The sequence below is a fragment of the Cupressus sempervirens genome, chromosome 9 (assembly GCF_028749045.1).
Source record: "Cupressus sempervirens isolate cs-2001-9-10 chromosome 9, ASM2874904v1, whole genome shotgun sequence".
NCBI lineage: Eukaryota > Viridiplantae > Streptophyta > Pinopsida > Cupressales > Cupressaceae > Cupressus > Cupressus sempervirens.
In genome coordinates this window covers 236,604-258,627 of record NC_143126.1, presented here as the reverse complement: position 1 = coordinate 258,627, position 22,024 = coordinate 236,604, and the positions used below count along the sequence as shown (strand labels likewise).

At 35.4% G+C, this 22,024-nt stretch overlaps 1 protein-coding gene across 1 annotated transcript in view; it reads left to right on the top strand.

Moving 5' to 3' along the window:
- LOC149537313 (putative LRR receptor-like serine/threonine-protein kinase At1g56140) overlaps positions 1-22,024 on the top strand; it is a 212,637-nt gene that overhangs the window by 32,606 nt on the left and 158,007 nt on the right. Inside the window, exons 7-11 of the mRNA XM_089802826.1 lie at positions 1,353-1,424; positions 1,544-1,615; positions 1,720-1,791; positions 1,983-2,054; positions 2,192-2,263. Of these exons, the coding sequence (XP_089658952.1) occupies positions 1,353-1,424; positions 1,544-1,615; positions 1,720-1,791; positions 1,983-2,054; positions 2,192-2,263 (360 nt within the window). The remainder of the gene's footprint in view (positions 1-1,352; positions 1,425-1,543; positions 1,616-1,719; positions 1,792-1,982; positions 2,055-2,191; positions 2,264-22,024) is intronic.

The window sequence follows — 22,024 nt, the reverse complement described above, 5'->3', positions numbered from 1 at the left end:
ACCTTGGAAACCCATTCCTGCAACATCCTTTCAGAAGGAGTGCGACCCACAAAATACCCAATGAGGGTTTGTTTTTCTAACCAAGTGCATACATTATCAAACTCCTTGACATTGAAAAGAATATCAGGAAAGGAATTACCTCATGAAACACCTTGGGGACGAACTTGCGTGGTCATTTGTTCGACGGTGCCATTCTCTCCAACAAAAACTCTAGCTCTAGCATCAACAACTGAGCTGGAGAAGGTCAAGGCCATTATAAATGAAAACTAATCCTACAATAAATGCAGTATGACAGGTGGCAGCCTAGTGAGGTCTTAGACAGAAGCTATACAAATCCTAGTAGAGCACATTTCAAGTTTCCTACTAGATCAATACATAATACATAATTAATCATATCCAAAACTCAAAATATCAAAGTCTTGCTTAATTGTTTACTATTAAATAGTTAATATACAATCATTCAATAATTAAACCAGGTTAAATAATTAATTCCATAATTAAACTAGGTTAATTAATTGTTCTATTATTAGCTGTAAGAGTGATCCAATCAATTTACTCTTTTTTCAATATAAATTGAGTTAGTAAAAAAATCCATCATCTTGACGCACCAAAACTCAGAATGACCTCCATCGATCATAATCACTTCCATTATTTAAATTGTAGAATGGACAAGGAATTATAATTTGATATGATGAATTATAAGATAAATCTCACCCACTGAACCTTCTTTAAAAAAATTTACTCTAATCCCAAATTAATGGCTTGAACCAATCCGAGAATTGTACAACAGGAGAAAAACATTACACCTCTTAAATATTCTTGACTGACAACTTCTCTGTACGATAAACGTAGACAATAAATAAAATCACTAATTAATTGTAAAAAGTGTTTGTTATACACCAACTCAGAGATTATGCTTCTGGACAGACTTTCTGCAATCGAAAATAACAATCAAATTGAGTCTCTTTATAGATCTTACAATACTCTACAAAAACGTTTTAGCAGAAAAGCATAGCACATAAATGGGTGGAGTAGATCCTATCTGGATCAGCAATATCAGATTTCTACAATCCATACTAATGAAGTTTTTTCTCTGGAAATGATCCTCTAATTGTTTGTTCTTTACCATAGAGAAAGAATTACATAATCATACTCAGAAAAAAGAATTTAGTAATATGAATGGTGATGATTTTAGCCTTGGTATCTATTTCTTATAATTTTGGTACCTTACAAGTCAATAATAAGTACAATACAGTGACATATAGATGATAAATTGATATATGCAAATTCATTTCTGGATTTGATTGTGGAAATCTGATAATGTAAATTGATAAATTTCTTTTCCGTGGTAGGTATATCCGAAGCAATCAAATAACTGGAACAATACCTACAACGTTTTCTAATTTAAAAAAGTTGAGAGTATTGTAAGTAGCCTAACTCATTTACTTCGCATTTCCTGTTGTATTCGAGCTATTAAGCTGTCGAATATGCTTTCAAGTTTCAACACCATTCATGTCTGCAGAAACAATGTTTTTTTGTGCAGTCGTGCATCTAGCAACAACTTCACCGGAAAACTTCCAGACGTTGTTGGTAACTGGTCCCAACTGGAGGACTTGTAAGATTGCCGATTCTTGAACTGCTGCTATCATCTTAATTTTATCGTGTGCACACGCATTTATTTTTCCATTTTACATGTCTACAATGTGTTTCTAATTGCAGGAGATTGGAAGGCACTTCTTTTGAAGGTCCAATTCCTTCAATCATTTCAAATTTGACTAAATTGACTAGCCTGTAAGCACCTACTCAATTTTGAATGCAAAAATTGTGACTAACTGAGAATCACAAGTGAAAAGAGTTTTTTTTATTCAGTCTTTCTAATTTTGCTAGTTGCTTTTCATAGATATTTCGATAAATTTCATTTTGCAACGCATCTGTAATTAATATAGCTATCTTGGATGGTATGTCTTCATTCTGATAAACAGTATCATATGCGATTTATCTAATGGTGGCAGTTCCCTTCCATTCATAGCAAACCTAAAGAAGCTCAAAACATTGTGAGTAAAAGGATAGTGTTTTTAATATATACGAAAAGATCATGAAGATTAAATTCTTTACGGGAATTTGTTTGGAAATTTAATTTTTGTTTTGCGTATTTCACTTACCCTGGAATGTTCTCGACAAATCTTGACAGATTTTTAAGGAACAACAATATCTCTGGGCAAATTCCTGAGTACATTGGAGAATTGAACGAGCTACAAATGCTGTAAGTTAATCTAGGATGGAGCTATATATATTTGCACCAATTTAACAAGAATTGGAATCGTAATAAGGTGTTAACAACTATCCTTTGGGCCTAAAATATAGAGATAAGGAACCTTGTATTTTAGTTTTAGAACTAATCATGCATACTTTTTCCAACGCTTAAACATGAGCAATGGTCGTCTCTAGCATTGCACGTGATCTTGCACATATAGATAATGCTCCACAACTTACCAAATCAAGTACAGAAATATTTCTATAATTAATAATACCTTAGTGTTCCTAATTCTATCTCAAAACAGAAATTAAAAACTATTTAAGAAGTTCTGATGTTTCACCTCTATGAGCATCACCTACGAAGATAGGTGACCTCTCAGGAAGTCCTGATGCTTCACCTTTTGTGAGCATTTCCTAGATCCAATGAGTGTTAAGTTTTTCATTCATTCTCATGAGAGATAGAGTTCATGTGAACCATTTCTCATGAAGCATGGGTCAATGAGTTTGACTCAAATACACAGTTGAATCCGGACAGCAATATCACACAATTTAAAATTTCATGTTATATGATTTGCACTCAATTATTCTACATGATTTGTACTCAAATATTGTACAATACAACCATACTCAGATTTAGAAAATATGTGATCCTTAATTTACTCATTGAGACCCCTCCAAACTATATCAATATGAAAACATATATGCTAATATTAGACATTGAATTCTCCATTACTAGTATTGGTGCTAGTGCATTATTGATGCTAGTGCCAAATTAGTGAAAGTCGATCATCACTTTCACTAGTTGTACATGTCACCCAATCTATTCCCTTAAATGGCTCTTTAATATATTTTTTCAATATGATAGTGCATACTTAATATCATTAAGTTTATTATCAAGGTCAATTTTCAAATGTCCATACCATCCATATCAAGACTATTAACAAGTGTAAAATTGAAGAATGCAATCAGAGACAATTCAAATCTTGCGCGCTTATAGTTTAGATGATTATGATACAAATTCAAATCAAGAAACACAAACATAACCACATAATCTTCCTTAGATTGGTCGTAAAGTTCATAATGATCAAGATGAGGAAGTTCATGTTGAAGAAGGAAATTAAGAATCAGGTACTCATGCAAATCCGAAGACTCCAAGGTACATAAAGCTAAATCATGTTCTAAAACCATATCATATGGAATGAGAAACTAGGTGTTCAAACTAAAATAAATATAGAAGAGGTTAGAGATTATCTAAAGTTGATGATGCAGGGAGAAGGACAGAACATGAAACATGTGGAATAAACTTAGCTTCAAGCCTTCCAATATCCCCTTCTTAGAGTCACACATGGAAGCTTTATACAAAATCAAAATAATCTACAAAGAACTCAAGGCTAGGTGCAACATATTATCAATTGTAATTATTTGACTTCACATACAAAATAGCAACATGTCTGGCTGTGAGGCCTTCCGGGTTGCAGACTAATATAGAATCAAGAATCACAATTTAGAGTCCAAGCTCGCACCTTCTATCTTGTAACCTCTAAGAATGCTTCCAAGCTACTTACTCATATGTAACCAAACTAAGCCACAAGTCACCTAGTCAAACATTTAATTACAATAGAGGTCTGGTCTTGGAAACAAAACCAATACCCAAGAAAAGAAAACATTAAACCACACGCACATAGAGTTGGGTTCACCCGTGTGTTAGGATTCAACTCCCAACCACGCAAGATGCCACATAAGCATATAAAACTAAGCCAATTGAAACAACACGACTTGCTACATGAAAATAGTAGGAAAATAGGATTGTGAAGAACAATACATACCTCAAGAAATATGAAACATAAGAACTCACTCACTTAGGACAAGGATCTAGGACAAGTCTTTGACATGATATCAACTATGCACCAAGAGAAACCAAAAGAAGTAATGACTACTTCATGGACAATAGATTGGTACAAAAATAAGGAATAGTTTTGGTTGATGCATGATTTCTTAAGACCCTAGATGCTCATGCATCAGACACCTTGGGTAAGAGGAGAACCAATGGACCCACATTAGGACTCAAGAGCATTCTAACCTAAATCATATAGATCCATTTCAACTTGTGATATCCATAAACTATACTCAACTATTTTCCCACTAAAAAAGGTATTCCATGTAATCCTTCCCTCTAATGCTTCTTCTTATTCAGGTATTTGAGATATGCTCAATGTCTTCCTCTTTCTTCTTTGGGTAGTCTGGGTTATCGGTCGACTCACTTTCAAGGTCATGGTACTCAAAGATATCAAAAATGTTGAATATAGGTGAAATACCGATATCTTCAAGAAACTCCACTTCAAAAGCATTTCCACTGTCAAACTTTCTCCAAATTTTACAAGATCCCAACTTCCTCATTTTTTATTTGTTGTAGTTTCCAATTAGAAATCTATTTTTTCTTCAAATGAATCATTAGTCTGGTCACCTACATTGAAAGATTTATGTCTTCTCCTCTAATCAACTCATTGTTTATATATTCCTAAGTACTATTATGAAAAGTGTCTCTGACATCATCATGCAAATCTCTTATGAAACTTACAAAATCTTCAACATTAGCACTACTCTTTTCTTCCTTACCCAAGTTTCTTATTTTTTTAGTTCCTCTAGGGTGTATTACATTTTTTATCCCAAAAGATGTCTTCTTAGTACTTGTGTTCACAGAGTAGTATGCAAATTCAGGTTGTGTCAAGACCAAGTCCCAATTTGTAGGCTTACTTCCAACCAAAGATCTCAACAAATCACTCAAACTCCTATTCACAACTTCAATTTGTCCATTTATTTGAGGGTGAAATGTAGAGCTAAACTTCATATTAGTATCCAACTTCTTCCAAAGTGTCTTCCAAAAGTATCCAGTGAACTCAGTATCTCTATCTAAAACAACTATCTTTGGTAATCCATGCCACCTCACTACCTCTTTGAAAAATAGCATTTCTATATGTACTACATCAAATGTTTTCTTGCAAGGTATGAAATGTGCCTTTTTAGAAAATTCATCTACAACCACAGATATAGAATCAAAACCTCTCTTTTTGGCAATCCAAGTACAAAATATATGATTAAATTTCTCCTAAGGTCTGCTAGGAATAGGCAAAGGTGAATACAAACCCAAATCCTAACTAGATCCTTTTGCTACTTGACAAAATCCATAATTTCTTATAAATTTTTGAACATCCTTATACAACAACAATCAATAGTATCTTTCAACAATCAACTTTAGTGTCTTATCAATCCCAAAATGTCCAACAAGTCTACCACTATGTTTCTCCTTATTGGTGTCACTTCTCATAGATCCTCTAGGTATGCAATGTTGAATTCCTTTAACAAACATGTCATCCTGAATGCAATTAATAAATCCACTTATCTTGTTTAGATGTCAAATGGTACTTACAAGCTTTCCATGGTTCCACAAAATCAAGATCAATTTTGTACAAAATCTTTAAATTATCATAACCAAGCACTTCAACCTTCATTTATGTTAAAAACCTCCTCATTCTACTCAAAACATCAACAACTGTGTCTAATTTTCCGCTTCTATGTTTCAACACAACATGAAATTCTACAAATATTATACCCATTTCATATCTCTCTAATTCAGTTTGTTCTGACTTCTAATGTACTACAAGGCCTCATGATCCATATACAAGATAAAATCCTTAGGCATTAAATAATGTCTCCTTTTCTTAAAATCTTTAACAATAACATAGAATCATTGATCATAAACTGAGTATTTCTTTCTAGCATCATTCAACTTCTCACTAAAGAAAGCTATAGGTCTTCCTTCTTGACTCAAAATAGCTCCGATTGCATTCCTACTAACATCTTAGCCTACTTGAAAAACCTTATTGAAATTAGGCAAAGCAAGCATATGTAACTTTGTAACCTTTTGTTTTAATGTTTTGAAACTCTTATTTTCTCCTTGTGTCAATTTGAAATCTCTTTTATCTCCTCTCACAATCTTTTTCATGGCATTACATATGGAACCGAAATTTTCAATAAAATTTCTATAAAAACTTGAAAATCCATGAAATGATCTAACTTCTCAAATAGTCCTAGGTGTAGGCCATTCCAGTATAGCTTTTACCTTTTTAGGATCCATCTTCAAGCCTTCAACAAAAATCACAAAACCAAGATATACTAGCTCCCCTTTCATAAAAGAACATTTCTTCAAGTTAATGAATAATTTTTCCTCTTTCAACCTCTATAACACTTGTATAATATGCTCAAGATGTTCCTCTTTATTCCTACTAAGAATCAATATGTCATCAAGGTATACAATCACAAATTTCCCAAAAGTCTCTTCAAAATTTCTTTAATCAATCTCATGAAAGTACTAGGTGCATTACTTAAACCAAAAGGCATAACCAACCATTCATACAGGCCTTCATTAGTCTTAAAACCATTTTTCCATTCATCTCCTCTAATTTTTATGTAATGATATTCACTTTTCAAATCAATTTTGGTAAAGTATATAGCTCCACTCAAACAATCCATAATGGCATCAATCTTAGGCAAAGGAAAAGTATACTTCACTATGATCTTATTTATAGTTTTGGAATCAATTCACATTCTCCATTCTCCATTCTTCATAGGTGTCAATATAGAATATGCTGCACAAGGACTCAAACTTTATCTTATCAATCCTCTCTCAAGCAATGTTTTCACTTGTCTATTCAATTTAGCATTCTTTGCAAGAGTCATTCTATGCGGTATTTTTTAATTCAGTAGGCTAGCTCTAGGAATGAAATCCATGTAGTGACTTTAATACTTCTTATAGGATGCAATCCCTCAAGTATATCCTTAGAAACAACACCTTGAAATTCATCTAACAAAGATTTGATCTTAGGTGCATGTTCAAGTTCATCTTGTTTTTCAGTCTTCCTTGAAATCAAAGGAAGGCATATGTTATGTTCCTTCATATATTTAATGAATTGATTTCCATTTACCAAAAAACTCTTAATGTGGTATAATTTTTCTCATTAAGTTCCTTAATCAAAGGTAAAAAAACTTTCCTCTTTCCATTTTCCCAAATAGTATACTAATCCAATCTACCATCATGTGATGCTTGTCTATCATACTACCAAGGTCTACCCAAAAAAGTATGACAACAATCCTTAGGCATAATATCACACAAGACTTCATCATAGTAATTCCCAATTTTTAATTTCATAGGGAATTGTTCACTTACCATTAATCTATGTTTAGCTTAAATCCAAGCAACATGATAAGGGTTCAGATGTCTCAAACATCTATAGCTTCAACTTGTTTACAAGTTCCTCATAAGCAAAATTGTTTGAACTAATCATTGTCAATGATCACTTTGCAACATTTACTGTCAATTTTATATCTGATTTTAAATATACTTCTCCTCAAAATAGGTCCTTCATCTAATTTTTTATTCCACAATACCCTTCTTATCATTTTATCATTACCATTCTCAAGTTCATTAGGTTTTTCAATAACTTCTTCACAAGAAAAAACTTTTCTACTATTTCCTCCAACCTTTTTACGAGAATTAGTACATTCAAAAACTCCATGTCCTTCTTCACCTCATTTATAACAAGTGCCCTTAAACCAAGAGCTTTCATCCCTTTTCCCATTTAGTGTTCCTAGAGTAACCAATATAGCTACCTCTAGTGTAATTACCTCTTTTTCCAACAGTACCATCTTTCCAATCAGATTTACCTTTCTCTTGTACTTCAATTTTGCTACTTTCTCCAAAGGTTCTATGTTTCTTTCAAATTTGACACCTCTTTCTCACTATCTTTGATCACGTTTCTATACCAATCTTTCTTCATCCTTTAGAGCATATTGATATGTTTCTTCTACACTATACATCTTCACATAACTAATCTCATCCTTAATTGATTTCTACAAGCCATTCATGTATCTAGCCACTTTCTTAACTTCATTGTCCAATTTTCTAGATCTAATATCCAATCTGTAGAATTCTTTAGTATATTCCTTCACACTCATGTCCTTTTGCCTCAAATTTTGTATTTTCATGAAAAAATTCACCTAATAATCAATAGGGAGATACTTTTTCTTCATATTTCCAATCATTTGCATCCATGTCTTGATCTTTTCTTTTTCCCTTTTATGTCTTTTAGTTTGCAAATGATCCCACCAAAGTGAAGGGTGACCCTTCAACTTTGTGACTTCTATCTTAACCTTGTTATTATCAAGAGTGCCTCCATACTCAAAGTATTTATCCATAAAAGAGATCCAATCCAATACAATTAGTCTCAATTCTTGCATCATAGCAAGTAACTTCAGCATTAGATCTAGTATTCTCCCTAGACAAAACTGTCAGAAGCCTTTCCTTATCTTGTTCAACCTTAGGTTCTAGGTTAGGGTTAAGTGTTTCCTCTTGATTATCACTAACATCTTCAAGATGTACACCTCTTCTTTGTATTTTCTTAATAGCTTCATGTCTTATTGCAATCTACCTCAACATGTCCATAATTGCATTATCAACATTTCATCTACCCCAAACCATCTTTACAATAGTTCCTGCAAGATCATAACCTTCTGCAAGTTATAGGTTAGATTTCAAATTTTCCACCCTACAACCAAATTCAAAAAGGTTCTCCACATTACCACTTGATGTGGGGAGGAGGAGGGAACATGAAACATGTGGAATAAATGCAACTTCAAGCCTTCTATATCCCTTGCTTAGAGTCACACACAAAATCTGTATACATAATTCAAATAATCAATAGAGAACTCAAGGATAGATGTAGTATATTATCAAGTGTAATTATTTAACTTCACATACAAAACAAAAACATGTACAACTGTGAGGCCTTCTACGTTGTGGCCTGATATAGAATCAAGAATCACAATTCAAAGTCCAAGCTTGTACCGTCTATCTTCTAACCTCTAAGAATTCTTCCAAGATACTTTCCTACATCTAACCAAGCTTCTTTTATAGCTAGCTAAGCCACAACTCAACTAGTGAAGCATTTAATTACAATAAAGGTCTAGTCCTAGAAGAATAAACCAAAACCCAAGAAAATGACAACATTAAACAAAGCTCACATAGAGATAGGTCCACAAGTGTATTAGGAGTCAACTCCAAACTCCGCAAGACACCATGTTAGCATAGGAAATCAAGTCAAATAAAACTACATGCCTCATTGGATTAAAAATAGTAGGAAAAAAGGACTACGAATAATAGCACAAAACTCAAGAAATATAAAACATAAGAACTCATGCACTTAGAAGAAGGATATAGGATAGGTCCTTTACATGATATCAATTGTGCACCAAGAGAAACCAAAAGTAGCAATGACTACTTCACAAACATTAGACTGGTACTAAAAACAATAATTTTTTTTGGTTGATGCAAGATTGCTTAAGACCCTAGATGCTCCTGCATTAGTTGAACTTGAGAATGTACATGAAGAATGCAAAGATGAAAGTTGGATAAAAGTTATGGAAGATTAACTAGATCAAATTGATAAGAAAAAGATATGGATCTTAGTTCCCAGGCCTAAGGATAAGAATGTGTTTAGTACCAAGTGGATATTCAAGAACAAGATGAATGAAGATATAGCTAGACTTTTTTGTAAGAGCTACTCACAAATGGAAGATATTGACTTTGAAGAATAAAAAAATGATGTTGCTAGAATTGAAATATCTAGATTAATTATGTTTTTTCTACTTTCAAGGACTTCAAATTATATTAGATGGATATCAAATCTACATTCTTGAATGGTGATTTATAAGAGGAAGCATATACTAAACAACCAGGTGTTTTCTCTTTAATAGATGGAAGGAATATGTTCTATGAATTGAAGAAAGCTTTGTATGGATTGAAAAATACCCTTAGAGCATGGTATGCAAGATTAGATAAATATCTTTCCAATATTTTTTTTAGTAATATTATGATTGACTACAATTTATATTTTGATCAGGGAAATATGTTGATTGTTGATGTATTTGTTGATAATATCATTTTGGTGGAAATAAAAAATCCAGTAAAGGGTTCCTTAATGAGAAGCAAAGAAATTTTTTGATGGCTATGATACGTGAGATCAAATTATTTCATGGTTTTCAAATTACACAATCAAAAATATGGAGATTTTCATATCACAATCAATGTATGCAAAGGAATTGTTGAAGAAATTTAGTATGGAAGACTACAAACCAATTAGAACTCCTATGGAAAATGGTTGTAAGTTCATAATAGATGATGATACTCAAATAAAACTTAGAGAAGGTACATGTCAATGATTCAATGTCTTATTATACTTGATACAAACAAGACCTAATATCATGAGTGCAGTATGTATGTGATCTAGATTTCAAGAATAATAGAATGAATCTCATGAGATTGTAGTAAAGAGGATATTTAGGTATTTAAAAGGAAATTTATGGCCCATGGTATGTTAAGGATGATGATTTTATATTGTGTGTTAAGCACTTATGTTGATTTGGTAGGCAATCTGGATCGCTAAAGACTACAAGTGGTGACCTGCATTCTTTTTTTTTATGAATAGTCCATCCTCTATTAGATAATATATTAAAGCTACATATTCACAAAAAAAGGGTTAGCAGATACAAGATCACCCCACAAGAGTTCACATGACACTAAACCAGAAAAGTTTAACTATTTATGTTAAAAAAAACATAACTGCCCTCAAGTGACCAGGGCAGTGCCAACCAAGGGAGGAGGATCCTAACAATCATGAAAACCCCAATGATCTGTAGGGTTCGAAGGAGGCTCAAGGGGAGCCCACTCATTGTCAGTAGCAGTAGTTTCTTCCTTATCTTATACCTCCAACTTCGAAGGTGAAATGGCTAGGTCTATGCGAGGGAAGGACCACTTGGGATCACAGGCAAGAGGAGCTGGCCATCTGCTAGAGCTAGGAGTAGCACTAGGAGGAGAAACTGGGGATCACCTAGAGCTACATTGTGAAGAGGAAAAAAAATGGTGCTAAACACCCTAGCCTCTAGGAGAGTGATGGGGAGCCTAGGAGCAAGGTGTTTGTGAGCTGTGGCCCAAAGAGCTATGTCAGCGACGATGCCCATGGGGTGAAGTCTAATCCACCAAAGCAAAATCCAATGGCACCCAAAATCATACATGAAGCATTGCCCCAATCATTAAAAAGCTCCTATAGGTGGGCCACCTCCAAAGCCACCTTATTATCTTGTACTTGAATATAAAGCAAAACATTATTACATTTGCAAACTTTAGTATATATATAAAAACATTGATATCTAAAAAAGTGCAAGTGAAAAGAATTAATTTTCTATCTTTCCATAATGTAAATAATATCTCGAGCCTAAAATCATACCGAATATGATAAAAATTGAAGGAGATTCTGGTGGAGTCCCTAAGAAGGACCATATGCCAAGAAAATGGCTGTAGCCTAAAAGGTCTGAAGAAATCATGGATTCAAAGCCAATATTGTTGAGCCCTATGACATAACTAAAATATGTGTAGGAAAGATTATAGTTGATCACAGAATAGAAACTGAGGATCAAGAATACTGAGATGCTTGAGCTGAGGTCCCGGAGGAAGACCTTGGAAGAGGACACACCAAGAAAAGTGTGCAGTCTTTGGCTCAGTGATGGCATTCCAAATAATATTAAATTTTTATATCCAATTCTATTGTGTGAATTGGAGGTGTCAGCATTGGTTGAGAGCCTCAACCATGGGGAGGTGAGGCACCAAGCACAGGTATCTAATTTTAGGCTTGTAGTTAATAAGAGGAGTACATGGATACCATTTCCAATCCTTCCACGAAGGCTTCATAGGCTTAATACCTAGCTTGTGAGGAAAGTAAGAGAGAAAATAAGAGACCAATAAGTCAATATTTTGTCAATCTACATGAGACAGATGAATCTAGACCTACAAATCTTCCCAAGATCTCATACTCATGGTGGCTCTAGAAAATAAATCTTTGGGTTTCTTAATGCTAATTTTCAAAAAATGTAGAGCATTGACACCTTGAATCTTAGCTTGATGAAAACCATTAATGGAAAACTAGGGTGGACACCACAAGTTATGATAATTCAAGGACAACCCATCTCTAATGTTGTTTCCAACCCAACAAAGCCGCGACTTGAGCACTTCCCAAGCTCTCCATATGCTCTTGATCATAAAGGAGACTTGAATGTGCATAGGTTTGGTGGTGATGAGAAGGGTCTAAAATCCTATCCTCTTCCATGCTAGCCTATAAGAAAGAAAACTAGAGGAGATGCAATTTTGGAGGAGAATTTTCTAGGATTTGTCCCCAAAAAGAGCTCTAAGGACCCACTTGAAACACAAGGCAATGCCTTCTTTTTTAGTGGAGATAGACCAAAGACGCCTGACTCTTTTGGAAAATAACAATATTCCTAGGTAACTCAGTGGAAACCATGATGTTTTGCATCTAAGGCCTAGAGGAAATCTCTGAGAAGCTTTTCCAACTTAGCGTAAGAGGCTCTGGAGGGGGGCCAATAGGAAGAGTAGTAGACATGAGTCACTGCTAATACTTTAGAGAAAATTTTGAATTTTCCAGCAAGTGAGAGAGGCCTAGTAAGCTAGTAGTCTAACATTTTAGCAATTTTCTCCAACACAAAATTCCATAGATCAACCATCGAATCCTAAAAACAAAAAGGGATACCCATCAATCGAAAGATCTCTCCATGTTAGATCCATGTCCATTGGAATTGAGCTAGCCATCGCAGAGTGGGGAGGAAGGACTATCTATAATAGAGTGTCTTGTGTCATTGAATGGTAGACCCAAAAGCCATGTAGAAAGTTTACATGCATTCAAGTGCATTGTTGATATTAGCTTCATTCTCAATGAGGGTGATAAAGGAGTCATTAGCAAAATGACCATCAACCAGGTGGGATGGGGATTTTGGAAGTGAAATGCCATGGACTCGACCACTAGAAATGGAATGAGCCAACAGATATCCAAATCCTTTGGCAGTGAGAACATAAAAATCAGGGGCTAGGGAACAACACTGGGCAAGATAATTGACTACTTAGGCAAGTAAGAAACAAAATTGTTTATCTCAACCCACTATTGAGCTAGATTATATGTTCTTTCTAATAATAATTATTCATAGCTGGTGTGCACAAAGAAATTTTTGAAACATATTAGAGTGAGTATTAATGAGCCTATTACTATTTATCGTAATATCTCAAGTGCTATAAATATGTGTGTAAGTGTAAAAATATTAGGGACAAAAAGAATATGCCACTTTTTTTTTTTTTTGAAATCAATAAATTATGAACTTAAATGAAAAATTAAAGATAGTTAGACTTGAAATTTTAAAATGTGACAAGAACAATAGATGTAATCCTCCAAATCTAGTTTCTAATTTTCTTTTATTTTAAATGGTGGAGTTTAAGGCCCTCAAAAAGGGGGAGCACAAAAAGTGGTCCTATTTTTTTTGTGAAAAAGCATAACATAGTGTGTGTGTTTCCTGCTAAAAAGTTAACTTTCTTTTTGAAATTTTTTAATCACTCCTATGAGAACTTATCTAGCTTCATTTGGTTTATCCCATATTTTAATATGCTAAGTTTTTAATTTTTTGATGAATAGACCTTTTCTATTAATTAAAATTTAAAAATGCGTATTCACAAAAAAGGGGTCGGGGGATACAAGATCACCTCATGAGTTCAAACAGCCCAAGGTTGGAGATCAACTATTCATCAAAAAAGATATATAAGCAAAACCATAAAACTTTAGGCTACAAGAGCACTACCAGCCAAAGGAGGGTCTTTATCATCGGAACCCCAGAAGTCCTTGGGGTTATTGGTTGGCTTAGGAGGAGCCCAACTATCAGTAATAGTAGCATCTTTATTAACACCCTTGTCTTTATCTTCCTCAGCTTTGAGAGGAGAAATTGCTAAATCCAACTGGGGGAAAGCCCACTTGGGGCCATGATGATAAAATGACCAAGCCACATCAACAGTAGTAGGGGGAGCCACTGGGGACCAACCTACGCCCAACCTTCAAGGAGGTGAGGCTAAGCGGCAACGACCACAAATGCCAGCACTGGGAGAGCGGTGACAAGGCTATGACCTAGGAGTCTATGAGTGACAAATAGAACTGCTCCAACCTCTCTAACGACCATGAGGAGGAGTACAGTCACTGGATAAAGCATCTAGAGGTACTCAGGAAACTATACAAGGGGCATTTCCCCATCAAGCAAGTAGCTCTTGTAGGTGAGTCACTTCTAGCATGACTTTTTTAGTTTGTACTTGAATCTACATCATGACATTATTATATATATGTGCTTTAGAGTACATTGCAACATGAATATCAAGAAAGCTATAAGAGAATAAAATAGCATTGTGATCTTTATAGATTGTAAAGAATATCTCCATTCTAAAAGCATGCCAAATCTGGGCATATCTAAAAGGGAGTCTAGGAGCATCACCCAGAACCACCATATGCCAAGTGAAGGCCTCTAGATGAAAAGGCCTAAAAAAGTCATAAATCCAAAGCCAATAATTTTGAGCTCTTCTACAAAATTAAAAAAATATGTAAAAAGCTTTGAGTCTAACCACAAAAAGGGTAGCTAGGATCCAGAACTCCTAGATGTTAGAGCCAAGGACCCAAAGGCAAGCCCTAGAAAAGGAGACACCAAGAAAAGTGAGTAATCTCTAGCTCTATGATGGAGTGCTAGATAGTGGAAAATCTAAGACTCCAAGTCTTATGCAAAGAATGAAAATGCCAATGTTGGTTGAGAGTATCAACCATCGAAAGATGGGGTTCTAGCCATTGGTACGCTAGCTTGGGCTTGTAACTAGTCATTGGAGTGGTAGGGTACCACTTCCAATCTTTCCACCAAGGGTGGGATGAGTGAATTCCAAGCTTGTGTAAAAAATTAGGAGGAACTATACAAACTAGAAGATCAATTGTTTGTTAATCTAGACAGATAAGCCTATATTGCACTTGCAGATCCTCCCATGAATGAAGGCTCATAGTAATCTTGGATAATAAATATTTGGGTGTTTTAATATCCCTACAAAATAAATGTAAAGCACTAGCTCCTTGAATCTTGGATAAAGGCACACCTTGAGTGGAAAACAAGGGTGACCACCAAAGGTTTTGTTGGTTCATTGAAAGCCCATTTCTGAATCTATTACCAACCTAGCGAAGCCATGGCCTGATGACTTCCCAGGATTTCCAAATGATCTTAGCAACAAAAGTGCCATAAATTAGAAAAATTTTAGAAGTCACAAGAAGGTTTTGAAATCCAATCCCCTTCCAGGTTAGTCAGCTAACCTAAAAGCTTGAAGAAATGTAGTGCCATAAAAAAAATTTACAGGCCTCATCTCTAGTGAGAGCCTGTATGACCCACTTGGCATAGAGGGCTATACCCTGCTTATGGGTGGAAAGAAATCCAAGACCATTAGAATCTTTTGCTAAACAAAAAAAGTCCCTGGTAATTCTGTGAAATCCATGATGCATAGCATCAGAGGCCCAAAAAAAGTCCCTATGAAGACATTCAAGCTTAAGGTATGAGGCTTTAGAGGGAGCCCAACAAGAAGAATAGTACACATAATAAGCAACAAGCACTTTGGAGCATATTTGAAACTTTCCTATAAGTGAAAGGGGCTTAGCGATCCAATATTCCAACTTCTTCTCAATTTGAGCAAGCACAACATTCCACAACTCCATAGGAGAAGCTTGTAAAGCAAAGGGAACACCCAAACATTTAAAAAAATTACCATGTTGGACCTATTTCCACCCATACTACTGTAACCAGTGAGGACCTAGCAAAAACAATTGCCAGTAGCAAAGGGTTTTGTGCCATTGGATAGAAAACCCTAAAGCAAGGCAAAAAGTATCCAAACACTGCAAAGCATTAGCAATGTTCTCCCCATCCTAAATAAAAGTGAGAAAAGAATCATCTATAAAATGACCATTAACCAGCTAAGTGGTTGACTTAGGTAAAGAAATACCATGCACCAAACCTCGTGAAATGACATTGGCCAACAAATAACCAAAGCCCTTAGCTACCAAAACATAGAGAGAAGATGCAAGAGGACAACCTTGACAGATAGATCTAAAGAGCCCAAAAGCTTCAGACTAATGACCATTAATGGTGATACAAGTAGAGGCATCCCCAAAAATAATTTGCACCAACTAACAAAAAATTGGGCTGAAACCCAAAGCTTGAAGCATAGCTAAAATAAAGGGCCATTCAATTCAGTCATATGCTCTAGTGAAATCAATCTTTAGGAATAGGACCTATTGTTTGGATTGCCTGGCCCATTCCATACCTTCGTAGACAACAATGATGTTGTTCAATATATAATAGGACTTGATAAAACCTGTTTGTTCAAGTTGAACAATCTGAGGGATAAAATGCCAAATTTTAAGAGAGATGGCTTTGACAATGATCTTGTAGGAGACATTCAACAAAGTGATGGGACTCCATTTGAAAATTTCTTCAACATCGCTAGCTTTAGGTATGAATTCAATATTCCATTTGTTAATAATAATTCCCAATGAATTAGATTTTTATTCTTCATGATAAAAATGAAGAGTCCAATGTCATCCCAAAGCACCTTGTAGAACTCATAGGGGAAGCCATCACATCTAGGAACCTTGTCATCAGCCATGGAAAGGATAGATTCCTTTAAGTCTGTAAGCATTAGGTTTTGCTCACAATAGCCATACTATTCAAGAGAAAGCCTATTAGGAGTAACATCAAGACAGGCTCATAACGCTTGATCATGCAAAATAGAGGGCCTTGAGCCATAAAAACCTGCTCATAATGATGCACAAAAGCCTGCAGAATATTCGACAGGTCGGTGAAACACTATTGATCTTCTTGTCCATGTGTTTAATACCCTGCCACAAAGTAACAAGGCCTCAAAGCACTAAAAAATTCCTTGGAAGCCTGATCACTGCCCTCCAACCAATGGAGATTGGCCTTAATTTGAGCTCCTTGAGTAGCATAGCTATCTACAACCTATTTTTGGTGCTAAAGGTAAGAAAAGCTAAACTTGGAGATCCATATCAAATGGGTTCATGGCAAGAGCCTCAAAGGTTGTACATATATTGAGAGTAGTGGCTTCATAAGATCTCTTGTGATACATAGCCATCTATCTACTGTAAATGCAAAGAAATCTTTCCATATGGAAGATGGTGTCATTCCACCATTGAATCCATACAAAATTAGTGTAGGATCGAGGCTCAAGATTCCAGACACATAGGATGTGAGCAACAGTTGGTGGATGGGATAGCAAGGAAGTATTGTGGTAAAACTAGGTTTTACTCAAACAAGATTGATTTGTCTGCTAGGTGATAGAAAAGAGAATGGGGAAGTGGTCTAATAATGTTACATTGGGTAGGCGAGTGATAGGCAAGGCATGCTTTTAAGAAAAGGAAAAAAATGACTGAATAGACATCATAGCCCTGTCAAGTCTCTTGAAAAATTTGCCAGACCTAGCTCAAAAATTGGACCAAGTGTACTAAATCCCATCTAGATGATAGCAAGTAGCATTAGGATCAAAAAGGCCTATTTTTTTTTGCATGTAAAACCAGGCCCCCGATTCACCAGCTACCCATCTAAATGGTAGAAGACCTTCCTTGTCAAAGGCCAGCTCAACCATGTTAAAGTCCGCACAAAAAATCCATGTTGCATGTGGAAAATGATCTGCTAACCAACACCATAGGTGTAAACACTCAACAACATCATTGGGAGCATAAATGTTAACAATACCAAGAGAATGATTCTAAAAAGATAGCAAATCCAAACCACCCTATGCAAAGTGTCAAAACCATGTGAAACAATAGAGGAAGTTAAATGAGGGGAGAGAATAATAACAACACCACCTCAACCAACTTCATGTTGAGAAGAAAAAATGGCACTATCTAGCCAAATAACATGGCAAGCTGAGGTAAGAAGAAACCCAACAACTTTAACTTCCTAGAGACAAAGAACATCAAGATCAAACCAATGCTTGGTATCATGAACAGAATATTTTCTTGGGAAGTTTTTCAGCCCCCACATATTCCATGAAAGGAAATTCATGGTAACCCAGCTTTCATGTCACCCTCATCCCCTAGAGAGGAGAAGCTATTGTGCAAAAAAGAGGGAGGCTCAAAAGAGGGTTCATCAAGAGCAATGACCCTGCAAAGTTTCTCCCCATTTTCAAAAAACTCATCACGACCATCTAGGCTACGAGATTGGTGTAGCTTTTGCTAGGTGATCATCGATGCCACTTGCAGTGTTCAATTCCAAAGAGGGCACAGATCAAGGTAGGAACACCCACTATCCCCTAGCCTCTAGGGTTTGAAATTGGAGGTAGAGGGAGCAATGGAATTGAGTGGTCTATGGGTTTTTGTCTTGAGCTAGATTTACCATGATCCATAGGCAAAGAGCTCACCTTAGCCACAATTGAACCCTTCCCTTTTTCACCATTGTAGTCCATTCATATTTCTTACTAGCCATAGTGGGCTTGGTTTCTAAAGTAGAGGGATAGTTACAATCCAACAAGGGACAATCCCTAATCTTATGCTCAATTGATTGGCACTGATAGCAAGTATTCAAAAGGTTAAGGTAAAGTACCTTCTGATTAAAGGTGGTACAACCTATCTAGATTTCCATTGTATCCTTGAGGTCCTTAGACAAGTCAACCTCAACACAAACCCTACATTGGGGATGAGCATTGAAAAACTTGTTTGGTTCAAGGTACAAAACCTTACCAATAGTTTGCATAATAGCGGGTGAAAAAGACCAGCAAGGAACAGGAAGCCCAAGGAACTCCACCCAAATGAGTACCTTAAGCTTTTGATCATTGATAATATCAAAATCCCTTTACCATCATTAAAAAACCAAGAGGGAGGTCCTAACAGTCCAAGGGCCTCTCACAAAAATGTGTTCATCTTGGCCTGCGTTGCCAAAGCGAAAAAGAAAAAAGCCTTTGTTAAGGCTTTGAACACCTTGAAGGCAAACACCTCGAGGTGTCCAAACCTTGGAAACCCATTTCTGCAGTGTGCTTTTAGAAGGAGTACAACCCACACAATACCCAATAAGGGTTAGTTGTTCTAACCATGTGCATGCACTATCAAACTCCCTGGCATTCAAAATAATATTAGGAGAGGAATTACCTTGTGGAACACCTTGGGAACAAACTTGCATGGGTGTTTGGTTGGTGAAGCCATTATCTCTAGTAGCAACAACAACTCTAGAACCAGTATCAACTGCTACACCAGAGAAGGCTGAACTCATTATAAATAAAATCTTATTAGCACAGTAAATGCAATAGGACAAATAGTGGAAAGCAACAAGGATTCAGACAAAGGTCATACAAACCCTAGCCAAGTTTTAAATTTTGTAAGTGGACCCATCCTAAAAATATGAAGTTTTGTGTGCCCCCTAGAAATCATTAAAAAATGATTTAAAATAAGTAAAGTGTGTAAAATAGAGTCTAGTTTCTAAAAAAACTAATGTATTGCAAAATTTGACAGATGAGTCTATATCTAAGCCCAAAATACTACATGTTGGTTTTTGAAAAACAATGGGTATATGTTCAAAGAAGTTAGAGACTAAAGGTTCCAGTTAGATGGCTAATAGAAAGATATGAAATATCATGTCATTTGAGTTTATAATTATTAAACCAAGAGTAAATCTGATGGATGACACTCAAAAAAGATATTGTTCTTTTTGTAAATTTTCTTACAAACATTTCTTAGACTTGTTTGAATATCCAAACATTTGGGTTAGATCCCCAAAGCAAATCCAAGCCTTAGACTTGATGAAATCCAAAGATTTTAAAATTGTGTTTTCACAATGGTGCACACACACTATTCAAATTTAAATGTTTCCCCAAGGTTTCATTTGTTGAAAGTACATCAAAATGCAATGGCTTACATAGTGTGTACATGTTATAGCATTCATGCTATATGTGGAAAAATAAAATAAAATAGCCCTTCTAAATAGGGTTTACTCGAGTCAATTTTAGCACCAATACCATACATATAATATAACATTTTATTTGTATAATTTTAAGATATTTGAGAGGGGTTTCAACTTAATAGGAATTAAGTTAAAGATTCTAGGTTTTGAAGGTTTTCAAGAAATTTTAGACTTAGCACCAAATTTTAGAAATTAGAACATCGTCTTCATCATGCTTCCTAGTGGACTATTGATTGTAACCTTAATACCTCAACATATGTATAACCATTTGAGGATTATTTCACATTTTACTCTCTCTCTCTCTCTCTCTCTCTCTCTCTCTCTCTCTCTCTCTCTCTCTCTCTCTCTCTCTCTCTCTCTCTCTCTCTCTCTCTCTCTCTCTCTCTCTCTCTCTCACACACACACACACACATATTGTAACAGGTATTAAGTGTTTCTAGAAAAAATTAATGTTTCCTACACCTTACTATAAATTAGTGTATGGGAAGGGGTCATAAGGGATACTAGCACAAATTAATGTTTTATAAGACCCCTCAAAACCCCTTATCATATGTTTGTGTATGGTAAGTGATCATAAGGGGTACTACAACACAATAATGTGTCTTGGACTCCTTATGATCCCTTATGGTCCCATAGGAACCCTCACCACAAATTAATTTATGTTAAGGGGTCCCATGGGATTGTAATGTGTCCTACAACCCATAGGAACCCTAAGATTTAGAGGGAGAGTTGAGCTAACAAGTCATAAGGGGTCAGAATGGGTCTTAGGACACATTAATTTGTCCTAGAACTTCTTGAGACATTGTAGGACCCCTTACTATATATTAATATATCTTAAGGGGTCAGAAGGGGTCCTAACACACACTAATGTGTCCTAATTCTCCTTAGGACCCATTACCATATATGGTAAGGAGTTTTAATGGGTCTTAATGGGTCATAGATCACATGAATGTGTCCTAAAACCTCTTAAGACCCCTTGCAACCTCTTAAGACTCCTTGCAACCCCTTAAGATGGAATCCTAAACATTCATAAGAATTTCCTAGACACATGTTTCCCTAGACCACTTAAAACCCTTTAAGAACCATACATTAGTTTATGGTAAGGTATATTAAGGGGTTTTAAGAGGTTTTGAACAATTATAGGATACAATAATGTGTTCTAGTACCCCTTTAAAACCCCTACCATACATTAGTGTATGATTAGAAGTCTTAGGATCCCTTATGACTTTTTCGATGTTTAAGGAACCTTTAAGGGAGTAGTAGGGATCCTAAGACATATTAATATGTCATATGATCCCTTACAACCCCTTTAGATCCATTACCATACTCTAAAACACATTAATATATGTTAGGATCCCTTATGACACATTATGAATCCACTACTATGTCCTACTCCCCTTAATGTGTTCTAAGGGATATTGCAAAGTTCTAGTGTTTTCTAATTGGTCCAAATGTGTCAAAATGGTTGTGAAGGGTCATAATGGATTGTAGGATCACTTAGGATCCATCATCACCTCTTATCATACATTAGAACCATTTATATCCCATTAGTGTGTCATATAGTGGTCAATATGGAATAAGGGGTCGTAATAGGCTCTAAGGGGTCATAGTACCCCTTAAACCTTAATGGCCCCTAATGCATACTAATGGATCATGCCACTACTTATAACACATTAGAACCCCATAGGATTTTAGAATTATTAGGTACTAAGAGGGGGGTTGAATCAATACCAATAAGTGACTTATAACTTTAACCATTGATCTACAAAATTGAATTATTAACTCCCAAATAGCAAAACATATGCTCAATATCAATAAACAAAACATAACACTATCATACCACTAC